This window comes from Macaca nemestrina, chromosome 3 (genome assembly GCF_043159975.1).
Source record: "Macaca nemestrina isolate mMacNem1 chromosome 3, mMacNem.hap1, whole genome shotgun sequence".
Lineage (NCBI taxonomy): Eukaryota > Metazoa > Chordata > Mammalia > Primates > Cercopithecidae > Macaca > Macaca nemestrina.
The window spans coordinates 13519003-13538846 of NC_092127.1; the positions used below are offsets into that span (position 1 = coordinate 13519003).

At 36.9% G+C, this 19844-nt stretch overlaps 1 protein-coding gene across 8 annotated transcripts in view; it reads left to right on the forward strand.

Annotated features, from left to right (window-relative positions):
- Positions 1-19844, forward strand: part of LOC105466638 (ankyrin repeat and SOCS box containing 5) — a 67095-nt gene that overhangs the window by 26860 nt on the left and 20391 nt on the right. The window contains exon 1 of one of the 8 annotated variants that reach the window (XM_071092807.1): positions 12481-12777. The exons of 5 other annotated variants lie outside the window; for them this stretch is intronic. Coding sequence is in view for 2 of the 3 variants with exons in the window: in XM_011715703.2 (XP_011714005.1) it covers positions 16977-17100 (124 nt within the window). In the remaining variant the exon portion in view is untranslated. Of the gene's footprint in view, positions 1-12480; positions 12778-16855; positions 17101-19844 lie in introns of those variants that run through there. 2 more of the 8 variants (XM_011715705.3, XM_011715703.2) reach the window with 2 other exon arrangements.

Here is a 19844-nt window from a genome sequence, read left to right on the forward strand (position 1 = left end):
GTGGAAGCTACCCTGATGGGAGACAGAGCCCACACTTTGCCAGCACACTCTGAGGTAGCTTTATTGAGCTCCTTGGGCTCTTTGAAGCCATTTGTAAATGGCTAAAGAAAATGATTTCTACATCCACTTTTAGCTCTGAATGCTAAATAATACTATGTACATTTATTTTGACTTTTGGTGAACCAGTTTCCTGCCAGAGAAACTTTTAGCACAAAGAACCCAAGTTACCTTTTGTGAATTTCTCATGCCCATGACCTCAGTCACCCTATTCCAGAACATGGATGTACTTGACCGAACTCAGAACAACTGCACTGAGTCACCAAATAATGTGTAATGATCATTATGTTAGGACACTTCCTGTGGCCTTGCAGGTGGTATTTCACTTAACTCACTTTCTTTTAAGGACCGCCTAAGGTCACTTAAAGAATGCTGTTGGCAATTTTCTTCCCAGCACTCTGGAGCACTCGTCTATCTCCGTATTTTCACATCCTCTCCACCAAACACACTTTCATATGAGGAAAGTTCCTACGTCATCTTGGATGCTCTGTTACTCCTCAGCACCCATGGGAGACGAACTAAAGTCTCTTATTGCCCTCAGTGGTAGAGCAGACATACCGCAGATCTGCCCAGTGAGGGAGAGCAGACAGTCCCAGTAAGACTGCAGGTTGGAATAAAGAACAGCAGGGTAAGAAGAGCCAAGTACTTTCTCTTCCCTTCTCATATTGGGAGTGTCCCATTTTCTGTTAACCTCTTCCTCTCTTTTAAAATCGTTTTACCTGGGTTCTTTTAGTTAATTAGTATTTTCTTGATCACAAAACATGCCTCAACTGGGAAAAAGGAACAGAACTTCTTTTACAGAGTTTAATAAAAGATTTTAAAACATAAACCTGTATAGGCCAGATGCTGTGGCTCACGCCTGTAATCCCAACACTTTGGGAGACTGAGGCACGCAGATCACTTGAAGTGAGGAGTTCAAGACCAGCCTGGCCAACATGGCGAAACCCCATCTCTACTAAAAACACAAAAATTAGTTGAGTGTGGTGGCCCGTGCCTGTAATCCCAGCTACTTGGGAGGCTGAGGCAGGAGAATTGCTGGAACCTGGGAAGCAGAGGTTTCAGGGAGCCGAGATCACACCGCTGCACTCTAGCCTGGGCGACAGAGCAAGAGTGTCTCAAAAAAACAAAACAAAACAAAATGTAAACCTGTGTAACCACCATTCAAGTCATGAAATAGAACCCCAGAAGCCTTCAGGTATCCCTTTTCAATCACAATACCTTCTCCTCCCATCAAGACAGAGTGACTAGTTCTTATAGTAATCGTTCTCTTGCCTTTCTTTAGTTTCAGCTCCTATGCATACATCTCATATTGACATGGTTTAACCTGTTTTTGAACCCTATATTAATTGAATCATTCTCTAAATATTCTTTTGTTATTTACTTTTACAATGAACAGTATGATATAATTGTCTACATATATCTAGGTTCATTTATTTTCAATAATGTAAATTCCATAACCAATTTGGGGCAATTATGAACAGTATTTCTATAAAAATCTAGTATAAATAAGTTTTCATAGCTCTAGAAGTGAAATGTCCAGGTCATAGGGCCTGTGTGTCTCCATTTCTAAGACAGTGTTGCCCTGTTTTCCAATGTGGCTGTATCTGTGGTGAAACCCCAGCAGGTTATGAGAATTCACGTATTGTCAGTACTCTTAATATTTGCCAATCTGGGCTGGGTACAGTGGCTCACACCTGTAATCCCAGCTCTTTGGTAGGCTGAGGTGGGTGGATCACTTGAGCTCAGGAAACCAGCTTGGGCAATATGGCAAAACCCCATCTGTACAAAAAATACAAAAGTTAGCCAGGCATGGTGATGTGCACCTGTAGTCCCAGGTACTTGAGAGGCTGAGGAGGGAGAACCACCAGAGCCTGGGGAGGGTGAGGCTGCAGTGAGCCTTGATCACGCCACTGCACTCCAGCCTGCATGGCAGAGTGACTCAACCTCAAAAAAATAAAAAAATAAAATAAAATTGCCAATATGGTGGGCATGTGGGAGTATATTATGGTTTAATTTTCATTTCCCTAACTAATAATGCCATTTTAATTTTTGTTGACCACTTGTACTTCTTCTTTTGTGATGTGCTTGCCAAATATTTTGCCTTCTATTCTATTGGGCCGTCTGCCTTCCCCCTTTTTAAAATTGAGTATTACAAGTTATTTTGTATCCTAAAATTGTAAGAAAATGAAAACATTTAGAAGAACTATTTACAAATATCTTCCGTGGCTTGACTTTTCACTTTTTATTGGTGTTTCCACTGCTGAACAGAAACTCTTAATTTAAAAATAGTCACATTTACAAATTTTTCCCACTTCAATTAAGACTTTTTGTGGAATTCATCTTAAAAATCTTTTGTTACTTCAAGGTAATGGAAGTATTTTTTTTCCATATTCTTAAAGTATTCCTTTGCAATCATCCGCTTGAAATTAATTTTTTGTATCGTTTAAGTCTACTTTTCACCAAATGCACAGTCAATTATATTCACACCATGTATTGGAAAGTGGGTTCTATATTTCATAATCTATAGTCACTACAGTGCCCAGTTTGTGTAAGTCTAGCGTTTATTCATGCATGAGTCTGTTTATGGGCTCTTATCAATTACATTGCTCTGGACCTATACTATACTAAACTGATTTCTGTAGCTTTAAAATAGGTCTTCATAGAACAAGCTCTCCCACATTCTATTTTTTCGTAGTTTTGGCTATTCTTGGCAATTTGAAATTCCACGTATCAACTTTAGAAGTAATTTCTGTGGTTCACAGAATACTTGTTGCATTTTTGTTGGAATTCATTGAACCTATAAATCATTTATTTGAAGAATAATTTACAACTTTGTAATACTTGGTTTTTCAATCATAAATGTGATATAGTTTCTCATTTATATAGGTTTTATTGAATGCCTCCCAATAATGTTTTATTATCCCCGGGGAGATCTTATATATATTTGTTGAATTTATTCATAGGTAACAGATTGTTTTATGCTACCATAAATAATATCTTAATAAATTTTTATGTTTTCAACCTGTTTGTCAAGGGCAGAAAGAAATATATTAATTTTTGTATATTAACTTCATACCAAAGAACTTTTCTAAGCTCTCTTATTAATTCTAATAGGAATCTATGGGTTCTATAGGGATTTTTTACGTGGAAAGTTATATTATTTGTGAATAATGAGAGTTTTGTTTCCTTTCTAAATGTTATACCATTTGTATTTCTTCTTCTTTCTTTATTCTATGGATTAAAACGTCCTGTACGATGTTGAATAGATTGGTGGTAGGGAGTGTTCATTTTTGTTTTTCAGTTGAGAGGGAAAGCCTTCAACATTCTGTCATTAACCATCATGCCTTCTGAAGGTTTCTGTTTTGTTTTTGTAGCTACCCCTTACCATTCTTAAGGAAGTTTCTCACTTTGAGCTGTGCACACATCTGGACATTCAGTATACGGAGGAGAGTTTGCTTTGCACATGCATTTTTTAGAAAGCATTCCCCATATCATTATTGGTGTAGTTCATGTTTCAGCTTTAATATCTGGGAAACAGTTCATAGCACCTGAACTCACTAAATAAGCAACTGCACTGTGGTGTGAACTGTCTATACTTGTACTCTGTGGTCATGGCTAGTGCTGTGATACTGGTTTAAACGAAATTATCTTTCAGAGTCCATTCCTTACATCCTGAATACATGCACTGCATGTATCTGATGGATGGTCTGAAAGATTCTTCTTTTTCTTAAGATAAGATTAAAAAAAAAAACTTTATAGAAGATTGCCTCAGAAAATCTCGTTGAATAGCATGCTTCTTCCTTTCTCCCTATTATCTCTTGACCCATAAATAGTCTTATAGTAGCTGTAAAAGCCTTTCTCCTTACGGTTAAAATTAAATACAGTAAAACATTTCCCCCACTTCTTCCAATTCTGATATTTTAATGGCAACACAGCAAGTTCTAATTAGCCTAAGTTAAATAACCATTACTAATTTTACACCAAGATCAACATGGGGGATTTCCTTTTTTTTTTAATCTGTGTAATTTTTTTTAAATATACTTTAAGTTCTAGGCTACATGTGCACAACGTGCAGGTTTGTTACATATGTATATATGTGCAATGTCGGTGTGCTGCACCCATTAACTCGTCATTCACATTAGGAGTGTCTGCTAGTTCTATCCTTCCCCCCTCCGCCCACCCCACGACAGGCCCCAGTGTGTGATGCTCCCCACCCTGTGTCCAAGTGTTCTCACTGTTCAATTCCCACCTATGAGTGAGAACATGCGGTGTTTGGTTTTCTGTTCCTGCAATAGTTTGCTTAGAATGATGGTTTCCAGCTTCATCCATGTCGCTACAAAGGGCACGAACTCATCCTTTTTTATGGCTGCATAGTATTCCATGGTGTATATGTGCCACATTTCCTTAATCCAGTTTATCATTGATGGACATTTGGGTTGGTTCCAAGTCTTTGCTATTGTGAATAGCGCCACAATCAACATACCTGTGCATGTGTCTTTATAGTAGCATGATTTATAATTCTTTGGTTATATACCCAGTAATGGGATGGCTGGGTCAAATGGTATTTCTAGATGTAGATCCTTGAGGAATTGCCACACTGTCTTCCACAATGGTTGAACTAGTTTACAGTCCCACCAACAGTGTAAAAGTGTTCCTATTTCTCCACATCTTCTCCAGCACCTGTTGTTTCCTGACTTTTTAATGATTGCCATTCTAACTGGTGTGAGATGGTATCTCATTGTGGGATTGATTTGGATTTCTCTGATGGCCAGTGATGACGAGCATTTTTTCATGTGTCTGTTGGCTGCATAAATGTCTTCTTTTGAAAAGTGTCTGTTCATATCCTTTCCTCACTTTTTGATGGGGTTGTTTGATTTTTTTCTCGTAAATTTGTTTAAGATCTTTGTAGATTCTGGATATTAGCCCTTTGTCAATATGGGGGATTTCTTTGTGTTTCATTATGTTTGCATAGCTTCATAATGTATCTCATCACTTCCTGGTAATGAATAATTAAGTTTATCTGGAAACTCCTGAAGAGCTGGGTTTAGGGGACAGATTATAAAGAGGGTGGTGGCTGAGGTGAGGCCTGGGTCATCTTTTTTGTTATTGGTGCTGTTGTTGTTGAGATAGGGTCTCTGTTGCCGAGGTGGCAGTGCAGTGGTGCAATCATAGCTCACTGCAGCCTTGAACTTTTGGGCTCAAGTGATCCTCCTGACTTGAGCCTGTAGTGTGCCTGTAGTCCCAGCTACTCAGGATGAGTCCCGACATCCTGAGTATCTGGGTTTACAGGCACATGTCACCATGCCCAGCTAATTTTTAATTTGTGTGTGTGTGTGTGTAGAGATGGGGGTCTCGCTATATTGTCCAGGCTGATCTCAAACTACTGGCCCCAAGCAATCCTCCCACCTCCTCCGTCTCCAAAAGTATTAGGATTACATGTGTGAACCACCAGGCCCAGCCCCTGGGTCATCTTAACTCAAATGACTGTTTACAGTTTGGCTATTTTCACTTGGTAGTAGGATAAAATTGAGATTTATCAAAGAGATAGCCACCGTTAGAGGAAGAGTCAGTGCCTCCCTGTACTACATGTGAGGTCCTGTTTCCAAACAGCTGTTCCAGATTTAAATCATACATAGAAATTGAAGCAGTAATTGGTCTATTAAAAACAGCAGTATTTTTATTCAGTGCTATAGGTGTATGTAGCTATGCATGTAAATGCGGTTTATGTGGTATGCCCTGTACATCAATGAATTTGTGCTTTGATGTGTGTATCACACCAAACTTATACTTGAAAGATGTCACTTCTGTAGACAAGATTATGGCTATAATTTTATTCCAGCTCTCCTTAATGCTTGAGTCTGAAAAAAATTTTAGGCACAGTGTTTTGAAAATCATAAATATATATCATTCAGAGTAGAAGCGGGACATATGGGATTATAAAAAAATTAAAAGAACGAAAGAAAGTGAGCAAAGAAACATAGAAATGGTGAGTCAAATACAAAGCACAAAACTAATGTAGGAAAAATAAATCCAAAATACATCAGCAATTAAATAGCTATAAATTGAATGGTTTTTCCAGTTAAAAGATTACAATGTTCAGATTGAATTTTTGTAATATCCAGCAACATATTTTTAGAAATGACCTGCCTAAAACGTAAGGATTCAGAAAGGTCGAAAATAAAAGGATCAAGAAAGATATGCCCAAGGGAAATGCCAACTAAAAGTGCTGTTGCTGTATTAATATGAGAAAAATAAGACTTTAAGGAACCAAAAAAACTGCCCGTGCGGTGGCTCATGCCTATAATTCCAGCATTTTGGGAGGTCGAGGCAGGCAGATTGCTTGAGCTCAGGGGTTTGAGACCAGCCTGGGCAACATTGTGAAACCCCATCTCTACTAAAAATACAAAAAATTAGCCAGGCATGGTGGCGCATGCCTGTAATCCCAGCTACTTGGGAGGCTGAGGTGGGAGGATCATTTGAACCTGGGAGATGGAGGTTGCTGTGAGCCGAGATCGCACTGCTGCACTCCAGCCTGGGCAACAACAGAGTGGGACCTGTCTCCAAAAAAATAAAAAGTAAAAATAAAGGAAAACAACTACTAGATGCCACTATATAATGATAAGAGGTTGAATTTACTAAAAAGCTGTAACAATTCTTATTCACATAATTGCTTTAAAATATAAAGTTCAAAAATTGACCTAAGTTTTAAGGAAAAATATTTTAATCGAATCATTTTGGTCATTGATTGGTTAAGCGGACAAACATGCTCATTATATAAACATGTAGCATAATTTAAAAAGGTAGACCTAATTGCTATATGGAACTTCATATCCTCATTCTTTTCATGGACGTTTTGAACATTTGTAAAATTTCAGTATACACAGGACCATAAAGCATGTCTCAGTAAATTTTAAATTTCTAATATTATAAAGTCCAGAGGTTGACAAACTTTTCCTGTAAAAAATTAATGAGTAAATATTTTAGTCTCCTGGGTCAACTTTGTGGGACTAGTTGAGAACAGTCCCAATTTTGCAGATGTTATGTAAAAGAAAATAGAGATAATATACAAACAATTGAGTTTAGTTCTGTTACAATAAAACTTTTATTTACAAAAACAGGTGATAGGCTAAATTTGGTCCATGAGCCATAATTTGCTGACCTCTGATTTGGAACATATAACTGGCCTCAGTAATTTTAATGGGGAAATCATTAACAAAATGTAATTAGAAAAAAAACATTTATTCGGAAGTTAAGAAAAGATATTAAAGTAACTCATAGGTCAAGAAATCAAAATTATGTAAAGAATAAAACAATCACTTTCCACAAATTGATGAAGAAAATAAGAAAGCTGCAAGCAGAAATTAATAAGGTGAAAAATGAAGACAGGAAGAATCAACAAAGCCAAAGGATGGTTCTTTGAAGGACTAGTATGATTAGTAAACCTCGTCCAAACTTGTCATTGTAAAAGAGGTACAAATAACAGCTGGATTTAGGAAGATAATATAATAGCAGATATCACTGAGATGTTTACAATAAGTGATTATTATATAACAACATAATGCCAATAATTTTGAATATTAAGACAAAGTAGACAATTTTCTAAATAACACAACTGATCTAAGCTGAGTTTAGAAGGCAGAACTTAAATAGTTGTAAATTCAAATATGTATATGTATAAGTAGTTTTTAAAATTCCTCAAAAGAACTCCAAAAGCAGATTATTTTACTAGTGACTTCTACCAAGCATTACAGGTGGAAATATTTCTAGTATGTGAACCACAATAATAGAGAAAATAAGAGACTAGTCCCCAACTCCTGTCATGAAGTGAAGTATAACTAACCCTGCCATCTGTGGTGGCTCCGTATTGTGTCAGCTTGGTTATGTTGGATCTGTTTCCCTTTTTGTGTTGTTCCGAGTGAGACTGGCTGGAAGAAAAGGTAATGTAAGAGTTGGATGGCAGTGTGAGGAAGCTGCCAATGGGATTCTGAATTTTGGTGTAGGGTACCAGGTGCCGTGGGTGTTTGCACATGTCACTGGTCATTTAGCAACATACAGAGGTAAAGCTTGTCCTCGTCTTGCTAGATCTTCCCCTTGACCCTTCCAGAACCCAGGCCAGGTATATGTGTAGTTTTGTGGTGAAGGCCACCCTTTTCTCCTTAGGTCATCTATATCATTGAGGACAAATATGGTGATAGACAGACACATTCCTGATTTTTTTCCCCATAAGTTCGAGATAATCTTTGCTCTCCCCAGACCATTTCTTAGTCAGCTCTATTGCTGACTGCCAGACAGGCAACCTATGTTGACTTTAAGCACAACATCAGACACAAAGACAACAGCCTCACAGGAACTTATTAATCAACTTCTGCAAATGTAGAAGGTATAATTGGTATAATAAATCTCTTGTTCCGTAACATCCAGAGTGATTAAACCTTAACTGATACATTACGAGAATATGAAAGGTCACTACGAGGAAGGAATATTATAGGTCAATCTCACTCATGAATATAGCTGCAAAATCTTAAATAAAAGATCAGCAAATAAGCTTTCTAAGAAATCTGTTGTGGTAAGGTATCTGTTTTAAATAACATCCTGTCCCATTAATTGAGCAGAAAAATAATATTTTATTAGGAGCTACAAAGTTGTTTTTGTAGAACCCAATCAAACCTGTAAAAGTTACCTTGGGATTATTTTGAAGCAAATCTCAGACAGATCACCTAATGAATAAGGAAAGAATGGATTAGAGGAAGGCCAGAATGAATGTGAAGAGAAAAACCATTATACATATAGTTTTTATATATATATGTATATTATATATATAACTATTATAGTTATAGTTAATAACCATTATATAGAAATACTATAATGGTAACTTGGCCTAGGCCTTTGATTCAAGTATGATGGTATTGGAAATAAAGGAATATAGGCATTGTCAAAGAAAATTTGGAGAGACATTGACATGATGAAGTAATGGATTAAATTATACACACTTTCACATCAACATCTGAAAACCTTGGGGTAATCACAATTTAATTTATCAAGGCATTTTCAGTATAAGACATGATAGTACATTATGATACATTTAAGAACTGTACTGGCCAGGCGCGGTGGCTCACGCCTGTAATCCCAGCACTTTTGGGAGGCCGCGGCAGGCGGATCATGAGGTTAGGAGTTCCAGACCAGCCTGGCCATCGTGGTGAAACCCCGTCTCTACTAAAAATAACAAAAATTAGCCATACGTGGTGGCACGTGCCTGTAATCTCAGCTACTCAGGAGGCTGAGGCAGGAGAATCATTTGAACCCAGGAGGTGGAGTTTGCAGTGAGCCACTGCACTGCAGCCTGGGAGACAGAGTGACACTCCGTCTCAAAACAAACAAACTAACTAACTAACTAACAAAAACTGTACTAAATCCTTTGTCTGTTAATCTGGAATTAATCTAGGGAAAAACTTAAAAGTGCTTCATTCAACCCAGCAACCCAGGAAACTTGCACCTAGGGACTGTCATCTGGCTTCATCACCATCGGCAACACCTTTGAGAACCCAGGGACCGTTGAGAAGGCTATTCTGGAGAGTTCTGTGCTTCCAGAGTACTGCTGCTTTAAACTATTCCAAAATCTGTGGCTTCTTCCAGACCCGTTATTCTTTAATTTTCTTATTTCTACTCTTTTAAGTACTTTCCCTCTGTAAATTTTTTGACTGTTATATGAAAATGGCTGGTCTGTTATACTATATGATGTCAACCAGCACTGATTTCTTTGCCACGGGTAGACACACCCATGATATAGGTTTAATGTCTTTTGAGTCCACAGCTCTTCAGGTTGTGGGGTTTTTTGGTGGTTGTTTCATTTTCATGGGCTGTTTTTGCTTGTTTGCTTGCTTTTATTTGTTTTCTTCTTTGTTTTATTTTGCATACAAAGGGGCAAACTTACTCTAGTATGCCAAGATGCTGTTTTGTGTACACCATAGGCACCAAGTAACAATGAACCATGAACATTTGTGGGGTTCACCAATAACTAAGGTGCTTTTGAGTTGTAAGTTTTCAATTTGCTATTTAACTTTACCCGTCAGTAGAAAGACAAGATTAGAAGAAGAAAGCATGCGTGGTGCATTTATATCTACGTTATAGCACCGATAAGAATAATGCATAAGCTAACATTAACTGAGGACTGGCTGTGTACCAGGCGGTGCTCTGATTCATGTACTAATTCTACAGTTATGTATTCATCACAAATTCTGTGAAGTAGGTGCCACTGTTAACCTTATTTTCCAGATAATGAAATTAAAGCACAAAGAGATTGAGTAATTTTTTTAGGTAACAAATTTAATATTTGGCTGAGCTGGGATATGGACCCACCATTGGCAGTATGATTGCAGGGCTGAGGCTCCTGACAACTATCCTATACGGGAATAAATAGTTCTGTTTATAGCTCTCCTGTAAAGTCATTTGTTATATCAAATGTAGGTAAACTGCTGATGCAAGTGAAATTTGTAAGAAGTGACATCAATGAGAGCTACTTTTATTTCTGTGTATTTTGGTTACAAATAAAATTGGCATTTTTAGGAAGTATATATTTTCTTACAAATATTGTATGTTCAGCAGAAATCTGCAGAAAGGTCAAGTCCTATTTTCAAAAATAGAATCAATATTTTTGGTTAGATTTTTGCTTATTTAATTTTTTTCTTTGCAATGACATCTGTCTTTTTAATATTTTTCATATCAAGGACGTGAAATAATTTTGTGTTTTGTTGTCATTGTCTTGTTTTTTTGGGACAGAGTCTTCCTCTGTTGCTCAGGCTGGAGTGCAGTGGCATGATCTCAGCTCACTGCAACCTCTGCCTCCCGGTTCAAGCGATTCGCATGTCTCAGCCTCCTGAGTAGCTGGGATGACAGGCATGTACCACCTTGTCCAGTTACTTTTTGTATTTTTAGTAGAGACGGGGTTTCACCATGTTGATCAGGTTGGTCTCAAACTCTTGACTTCAGGTGATCTGCCTGACTCAGCCTCCCAAAGTACTGAGATTACAGGCCTGAGCCACCACACCCAGCCAAAATTTGTTAATTTCACAGTTCACATGCCAACCAAAGGCTTTCAAGGATACCATGTTAAGGATAACAATAGCAAAAATTGTTTTTGCTTTCCTTTTCCACAGAATTCTTTTGTGCTTCATAAAAATCTTAGTATAAAAATGTACTGTCTATAGTAAAGTCATGCCCTCTGTTTTAGGACTCACTATTTTAGGGTGCTACCTACAATTTATTTACCATCAGTGAAAACGATATGTAAATCAAATATTTTATGGACAATGTTAGCAGTTAAGGGACCATCCCTACAACCTAACTATGGGAATTTGCTAAGTTTGTCATGACTCTGAGAACCTTTGACTCTCAGGCTTACGAGGATGGCTTGATTAAGGTTCACGCAATTCTAAAAGTCTCCCAAGAGCTTAAGGTTCAACTGGGCAGCAACTATTTTCACCTGTGTGTCCCCAGGACATAAAACATGTTAGGCACCTGATACATATTGAGCGAATGGGTAAATGAATGACTGACATTTCACCTCCTTCATTCATTACACAAATAAAAATTAATAAACCTTGGTACAGTTTATGATGGTCCCTCATGATTTAAGGATTTAGATATTTTGAATTAAAATTGTACTTTGTTATTTATTTCTGCATGGAGGGATTATTTGTGCCTTAAAAAAATCATCAATCTTATTCAGTGTAGTTTAAAATATTCCCAAAGCAGGAATACCTTTTCTAACATTACACAAGATATTTTAAACATTTTGAGAACCTTTAGCTCTCAATATTGACAAACATTTGAGTAAGATAGAAATCATCCTTAAGTAACAGCTAAAGGAAAAGTAATGTTTATTGTTGGTTCAATATCCTGGATATTGGGAACAGATATATTTTCCTCAACAGAAGCCCTTTATCATTTTGTTTCAGGATCTATAATAAAAATATATTTCGTGAAACCATATGACATTATTATTTTAAACTATATTTAATTGGATTTTATACTATGCTTACAGTGTTTTTACTTGTATCAAAGTTGACAAAGTTGAAAAGGCCTTCTTATATAACATTTATTCTCAAAGCCTTACACACACATACTGATAAAATATCGTTCACCACAGTATTTAGGCCCTGATGGTGAATGTGTGGTTTTGTAATGATCTCAATCATATTTTCTCAAATTATGATTTTTCAGAGCGTTGTATCCTTTACCTAACCATTCAATCCCAATCACTCACTTCCACCCATATTTTCTCTAATTGTAATTTTTTTCAGACCCTTGTAACCTGTCCTAACCACTCCATTCTCTCCTGTAGGAGAGGAGACATCACACACCACAAGATTGACATCTGTAGTTTCCCAGCAACCTTTATACGAGAAATGCATGACCCTTGAAACAAAGGTTAACTGTTGGATAACAACTGCCCAATTTTTTTCCAAGATGCTTATGTCAGGCTTACCCTCAGACCTCATCTGCCCTCACTCACTACCACTAGGCCAACAGATTTAGGTACTCATGTTTAAGTAAAGTAGAATAAAAAATAAAATGGAGCAAGAACTGAGCTCAGATATGACTCCTAAAGGTTGTATGAGTGCATGGCCTTGTAAAGAAACCCAAAGCAACACAACCTCTGAGAACTGAATAATGGCTCGTTCCAGATGCGTCTTTGCAATGGTGGAAATTTGGCACTAACAGGTAAAAGAAAACCTTAGGATTTCTTTGTGATGATTTAAGGAGAAGGTTTTATTTTTTACTTAGTGAGCCCTTAATAGTAATTTTGGAGTAAACATTCATTTTTTCTAAGGATAGGAATCTTACACTTTTAAAAAGACATTCTGAAATAAAAAGATGATCACAGACTTTTGCCCTGAGATAAAAGGACCTAAAAGTTTTATCAACTTATGTATCATTATTGAAGGCAGTTTGTGAACTGAGCTGCTCTTCAGAAAATAAAAATTATCAACCTGTATTTGTTAATATTATGGTATTGCTGTTTTTGTGATTATGATATTGTGGTTATAATTATGAAGAATACTCATCTTTTAGAAATAATACTAAACTATTTATGGATGAAATTATATACTGAGATTGGCTTCAAAATAATCCTAGGAGTTTTCATGGGGAAGTGGGTGAGTTATAGATGAAACAAGACTAACTGTAAGTTGATAATTGTTGACACTGTGTATGGATATGCATGTATGTTTGAAATTTTTGTAGTAAAAAATGGGGAAAACTGCCAACCCAGATTCAGGCAGGAATATATTTATCCTGATGTTCTTTTTCTGACAGTGGAGTAACAATTACTTTTAAGTTCCCAAACTCAGGAATATACCCTCAAAAATCCATATCTGTGGATCACTCATTTGTTAATTTGTCTAAATACCACTTCTTGGAAGCAGTGAGCTCTCTAAGTTTGTGATTGGTTGTGTAAGTCAGAAAAGCTAAATTTGTGTCCCCAATATTTTAGCTTTAAAAATTGTCAGAAGGTGATCTTGCTTTCCAGTTTTTCAGAATTTCTTGAAAACGTTTATTCACTTTTAACTACGCCTTCCATAATTATGTAGCTTTCTGTCCTAACGCCTCTTAGATTTCAAATTTCTAGTTTGAAACATCTAAAAGTTTTAAGATTTCTCGGCTGCAGAAGTGTCTCCATGTCTTTGACGGTTTCCGGTGCCCTTCTTTGAAACTTTTCCAGCTTAAACATCACTTTCCCACTGAGGATTAGTGACCAAACCAGACACAGGTCCCCGTGCTTTCAGGGACATTAGCAATGGTTAAAATGGAAATAGAATAGTCCCTGTAATCCCAGCACTTTGGGAGGCTGAGGTGGGTAGATAGAATTGCCTTTGTTTCATATCCTACAAGGTTTAGCATTTTATTTTAGTCCTTGTCGGTAGTAACATTAGGCCATCCCTCATCTATGGTATATCTTAGACGCTTTTTCTGAGCCATAATAATTCAGAGTCCATTATCTTCTATAGAATGTAATTCTTATTATTTTCCTAGTGTTTTATCTGATACTGGCTCTCTTTAAAACTTCTGCCCACTCATAGGGCTTAATGTTCTTCTAGATATCTCGAGATTTCGCAGTGCTCTCTTATACGTACAATCATAGCTATCCAGCATTTAAACAATTCTGTCCCTAACACGTTCACTCACTGTGCATTTATTTTTAATGAATCCATACAGCTGAGCACACAGAACATACACTGAGGACACTCAGTCTATTCACTCTTCTGTTCCTTGTCATTTTCTAGTGAATTAACCATATACCATTTTCTTCCAATTCCATGGAGTCATTTTTAAAAATTACTTTTGCTTTTGATCCATTTAAAATTTTTAAAAGAATTAAGTATTGATAGGTTCTCCTTAGTCCACAAATTGAGCTTTCTGGTTGCAATATTCTGTCTGCAGTCATTATCAACAGACAATTTTACATTTGATTGATTTGCGGACTAAGGCTTCTCCTGAACGGACTAAGGCTTCTCCTGAAGCCCAGCACATCTCCCAGTTCAATAAGTGTGAGTTATGCTCAAATCCATTGGCTTCTTTTCTCCCCACTGCCCTGGAAATCTGTTTACTACCATTAAGGACTACAGAAAGCCTTCTTAAAACATTCTAGGAAATTCCATGTTCGAATTACTCTTTAACAACTCTTCTAGTGCACATGGCCTAAGAGATACAGTACTTAGACCTGTGCAATAACAGCTGTATAGACTCAGTCTCTGTGATCAGAGTGCACAACCCAGTGGGGGAGACAGACATAGAAACAGAACATTATAATACACGGTGTCTAAAATTGTTTTCAGAACAAACATTGTCACAGTACTGATGATAAAACAAAAATTGTCACAATACTTATGATAAAACTTCCTACATTTATTCTGTAGGAATATTATTATGCATTATTATGCATTCTGTAGGAATGAGCATTATTCAAAAGCATAAAGCTTTTGTTGTTACAGAATAATGAGCATAAGCTTAAAATTGAAAATTTTAATTAATTTAATTTTAAACAAAAATTAAAATTTACTTTTACTGTATGGTTTGTGTAGATTACCGTACTCCCCTTATGAGTACAAACCAGGTGACAAAGAGCCAGTGGGGAATGACAGTTGCTTCATGTAAATATGCTGGACTGAATAGGCCCCTTCAGTCTTTTCTAACTTCACCTAGTAATGTGCCGCCCATACAAATAGCCTGGCCCAAGCTGGCTCTGAGTTTCAGTTTCATTGGGAGTATCTGGCCTCTTCTGTGGTCATATAATATGTCTACAGCTCACGCACTCTCTTACCCTTTGTGTGTTAGTCATAGAATCTGGTCACATCCAAGCTCCTCATTTTATAGAGAAGGAAACTTTGGTGTCATTAAGCTACTTGCCCCAGGTCACACAAACAGCTGGTAGGATTAGAACTTAATTCAAGATAAGGAAAAGATATGCATGGTATTCATTAGTGATAACTTGAGGTAAACATTGGCAATGTAATATGGCAGCAAATGTCAATAGGTTAGTACCTAGGAAAGAATTATCGTCATAATTTTTTTCTCTTGCTTGTTACATGAAGACAATATCCCCAGTAATTCTTTTTCCTTTTATATACCAGAAGAAGGTAGAGCCTTAAAAATGCTGATGAAAAAAGACAGATAACAGAATCTGTCACCATATTTCAGCAAGACAGACTTCAGTATGTTAATACTCTGTAATGTGATCACCAGCTCACTTAATCCTTGGAGTCCTATCATAGTTCGGTCACTGCTCTTGATTCCATCATAGACTGTGTGCCTTTTTCAACTTTATAGGCCAGCAAAAAATACCAGGCACATGTTTGGTTTTTCCTCTCATCTTGCCAACTACCCTTTCCTCTGCCTTTTAGGGTGAACAATCTCAGCTGTATTTAAATTGACTGCTGACGTCTTTTGATTTAGAAATGACCTCTAGAAAAATCACAATAGTGAGCTGTGCCTATATAAATAAGAGGACTGTGATTTTGTACTGAAGCCAATTCTAAACTTAGATCCTTGCAAAATGAAAACATGAGCTGGCTACCAGCTGACCGTAACGCGTTTTTTATTTTATTTATTTTTTTTGAGACAGAGTCTCCCTCTGTCACTCAGGCTGCAGTGCAGTGGCGCGATCTCTGCCTCCCAGGTTCAAGTGATTCTCCTGCCTCAGCCTTCCGAGTAGCTGGGACTACAGGCGCCCTATCCCCAAGTCCAGCTAATTTTTGTATTTTTAGTAGAGACGGGGTTTCACCACGTTGGCCAGGCTGGTCTCTAACCCCTGACCTCAGGTGCTCTGCCTGCCTCGACTTCCCAAAGTGCTGGGATTACAGGCGTGAGCCACCGTGCCCAGCCCTAATGCACATCAGCCCTAATGCACATCTCATACTTGCATGTGAGGATGAAGGAGAAAGGCTAACCTAGTCACTGATCACTCCTGAACTTTCTGACTGCAATATTCTGTCTGCAGTCATTATCAACAGGCAATTTTACATTTGATTGATTTGTAGGTTATTTAAATAGGCTTTTATCTTTTAACGATAGAACTAATTTCTATCCTGTTTCGACTAGGAAAAGCAATTATACTCACTTTTTACTTTCTATATCACACAAACAGTTAAAGACTTCCGGCTGCAGCATGTCTCTGCTTTAAAAATAGAAAATGCTCCAGCATTTCTGGCCCATCCCCCACATTGCACCTACCAGCCCTGCTCCAAGTGCTTATGAATAGAGTTCAATTTTGAAGACATTCTCAGGTTAGCACACAGGAACCTCTGTGAAAGTCTGAAGGGAAGGAAAAAATAGTTAGAAATCCAGACACTGATATTTCCTCTTGCTAGAACACTTGCAGTTATGACACCTGGCTGTCACAGACAAAAAACGTCAACCAAACTATGTCCGCAGATATTGCTGTTGAAATGAACTACATTAAGCAGGTCCTCACGAAAAGAAGGCTAGTGAGTAGAGAGGAATGTTCTTCTAAACGAAAAGCTAGCTGGGGTATTCTGACCAGTCAAGGTTAGTATGGCAGCCATTTCAAATCTGTCGGTGTCCTGAAATAAACCATATTGGCCTGTTTTGCAAATACTAACTTTAAACTGTGGGTGCTTTTCAGAATGTGGATTGAAATGTACATGTATGGCATGGCAAAGGACTGCTCTGTATTCTCGCCTTTTCGTGTATGGAAACTGCATCGGCTGCCTCATTTTTATGACTGTATATTAAACACGACTGCAAACTCTTAGCCTCTGGCTTGTTTACCTTTCTGTTTCAGCAGGTGTTTCTAAGTTGGTGTGGAAACAAGGAAAGATGCTATTAAGCAGGAAAAGACTGTTTACAGGCAATTTGGAAATTTTAAATCATGTAAATTAGACATCAAGTAGGAGGATGATTTAGGCAAGTAAATGAATAGAGCAACTTCCTTAAAGTGTTCCGACATGAAGTCATTAATTATAATGATAGAAAAATATGAAAGATATAAAGGAGAATGAGCCCAGCACCAAATAGGAGGAATTATTTTTAAAAAGGAATATGCATACATTTGCATAAGTTTCAGTAGAACACCAGTATGATAGGTGATTGATTTAAGTGTTGAAAATGCAGATTCAAGATAAAATGACTCCTGCCCCCCAAGATTGTAAGAGTTATATTTACTATGTAATAGCTAGAGCTCGAAGAATGTTATTATAAATGATTATGTTTTTCAAACATACAAAGCATATTTTCAAATAAATTAAAACACTATAATTTCAAACATTGAGAAAGCAACTGGATCCCTACTCCCCACCCCAATACACATTTCCTTTTTGTTACTTTTTAAAAACATAATTAACAACAAAATTGAGAAATATACCAGCAAGGAAAAAAGTGGTTGACTACAAAGAAGACAATTCAACAATCCAACAAATGCCTCTCCAGTGCTGACTGTGTGCTAGGCACTATGCTAGAGGCGGAGAGCAGCAATAAACAGTCTCATCATTTCATGGTCCTTAAAGTCCAGAAGGAATGCAATTATTACAGAAATAAAGACAATCCCGTCATTTCTTAAATGAAGGGTAAATTACCTAACAATGCACTAAATCACAGGCATTAGCAAGATAATAGAACTGTGGCAATGGCAAAAATTAAAAAAAGAATTAAGCAAACTAATTCACCTGGATGAATCTCACATATCTTCAATGCAGATAGAGACTCTAAAGGAAGTTGAAAATAAGCTATTATTTTATGTTAAAAATCTAATTTTGTATACAATTTTCTTTGACATGGCTTAAATATACTGAAAATATAGAGCCAGGCCCAGTGGCACATACCTGTTATTCCAGTGACTCGGAAGGCTGAGGCAGGAGGATTGCTTGAGCCTGATTTGAAGGCTGCAGTGAGCCTTGATCACATCACTGCCATGCAGTCTGGATGACAGAGCAAGATTCTGTCTCTTAAAAAAAGAAGAAAAAAAAATGTAATGAAAAAAATGCCCCCATGCTTTGATTTAAAAGGAGAAAAAAGACAAGTCTTAGCAAACTTTCACTAGATTTAGCTTTACATTTTCTCAGTGCTATTAATGAGAATGTAAATAGGATCAGTCTTGCTGGAGGTAATTTGATGGCATGTGTCAAAATTTTAGGAATTTACCCTAAGCAGATAATTATTCACAAAGATAAGTAATAATGTTTGATTTCCCAAAACTAAAAGCCACCTAAACATCATTTGATAGATGTATTGTATTAAATAAATACGTACATAATGCTCTAGCTATATGATTAAATACATATCAATCTATCGTAATCACTTGTGGTAGAACTATATTTTTTCACATAGAACAATGACCATGAGATATCTTAAATGAAACAAATCGGTTAAAAACATTATGAACAGTATGATTGTATCTTGATTAAAAAATGTGTGTTTTTAGAAAAAAGTTGGAAAGATACAACCTAAAATGTTTGTAATGGTTGTATTTAGAAACAAGCATTATGATTTCTTGTGTATTTTAAATTTCATTTATTTAATGTACAACTTTTATAGTCAATATGGCATTACAGCTAATAGTACTGTATTGCTGTGTTTTGCTATTATTTCAAATATACATATTATTATATGAAAATATAGAAAACACAATTCCACAGTTCTTCCTTTTATTGAAATAACTCTCCACTTGTGTAGTCAGTTAGTTATATTTATGATGGACTCTTTGTGGATTAACAGTCCACCAAGTGCCCTATGAGTTCTAGGGTTGAAAAGAATATTGTACCCTAAAATTTCAACTGGACGTTCAAAAGAATCAAGTTTGCTTCCTGGCTTTGTCAGTTATTGTTTATAACTTGGGGCAAGTCATTTAATTGCCCTGTGTCCTAATGCAATGGAAATAATAACATTGACTTTCTTAAGAACACACTGTGTTAGACACTTCTCATGTCCATGTAACCCTCAGAACACTAGAATATGTAATACGATTGCCCCCATTTTATAGATGAGGAAACTGAAACTTAGCAATGTCAAGAAACGGAGTTAGCCAATATGTGATAGAGTCAGGAGTCCAATTCAGATATGCCTCCTTTCACAGCCCTTGATTTTAACCTCATTACAAAGCTCCATATGGCCGCTCAGACAAGGTTCTAATGAATTTGGGTGTGATCGTGTGACTCTGAGCAATCATTCATGCAACATTCACTCATGTGCTAGGTATCGAGGGTATGGTAATGAATGAAATCAATTGAATCTCGCTTTCTAAGGTCTAACATTCTAGTGATAAGTGCTGAGAAGAA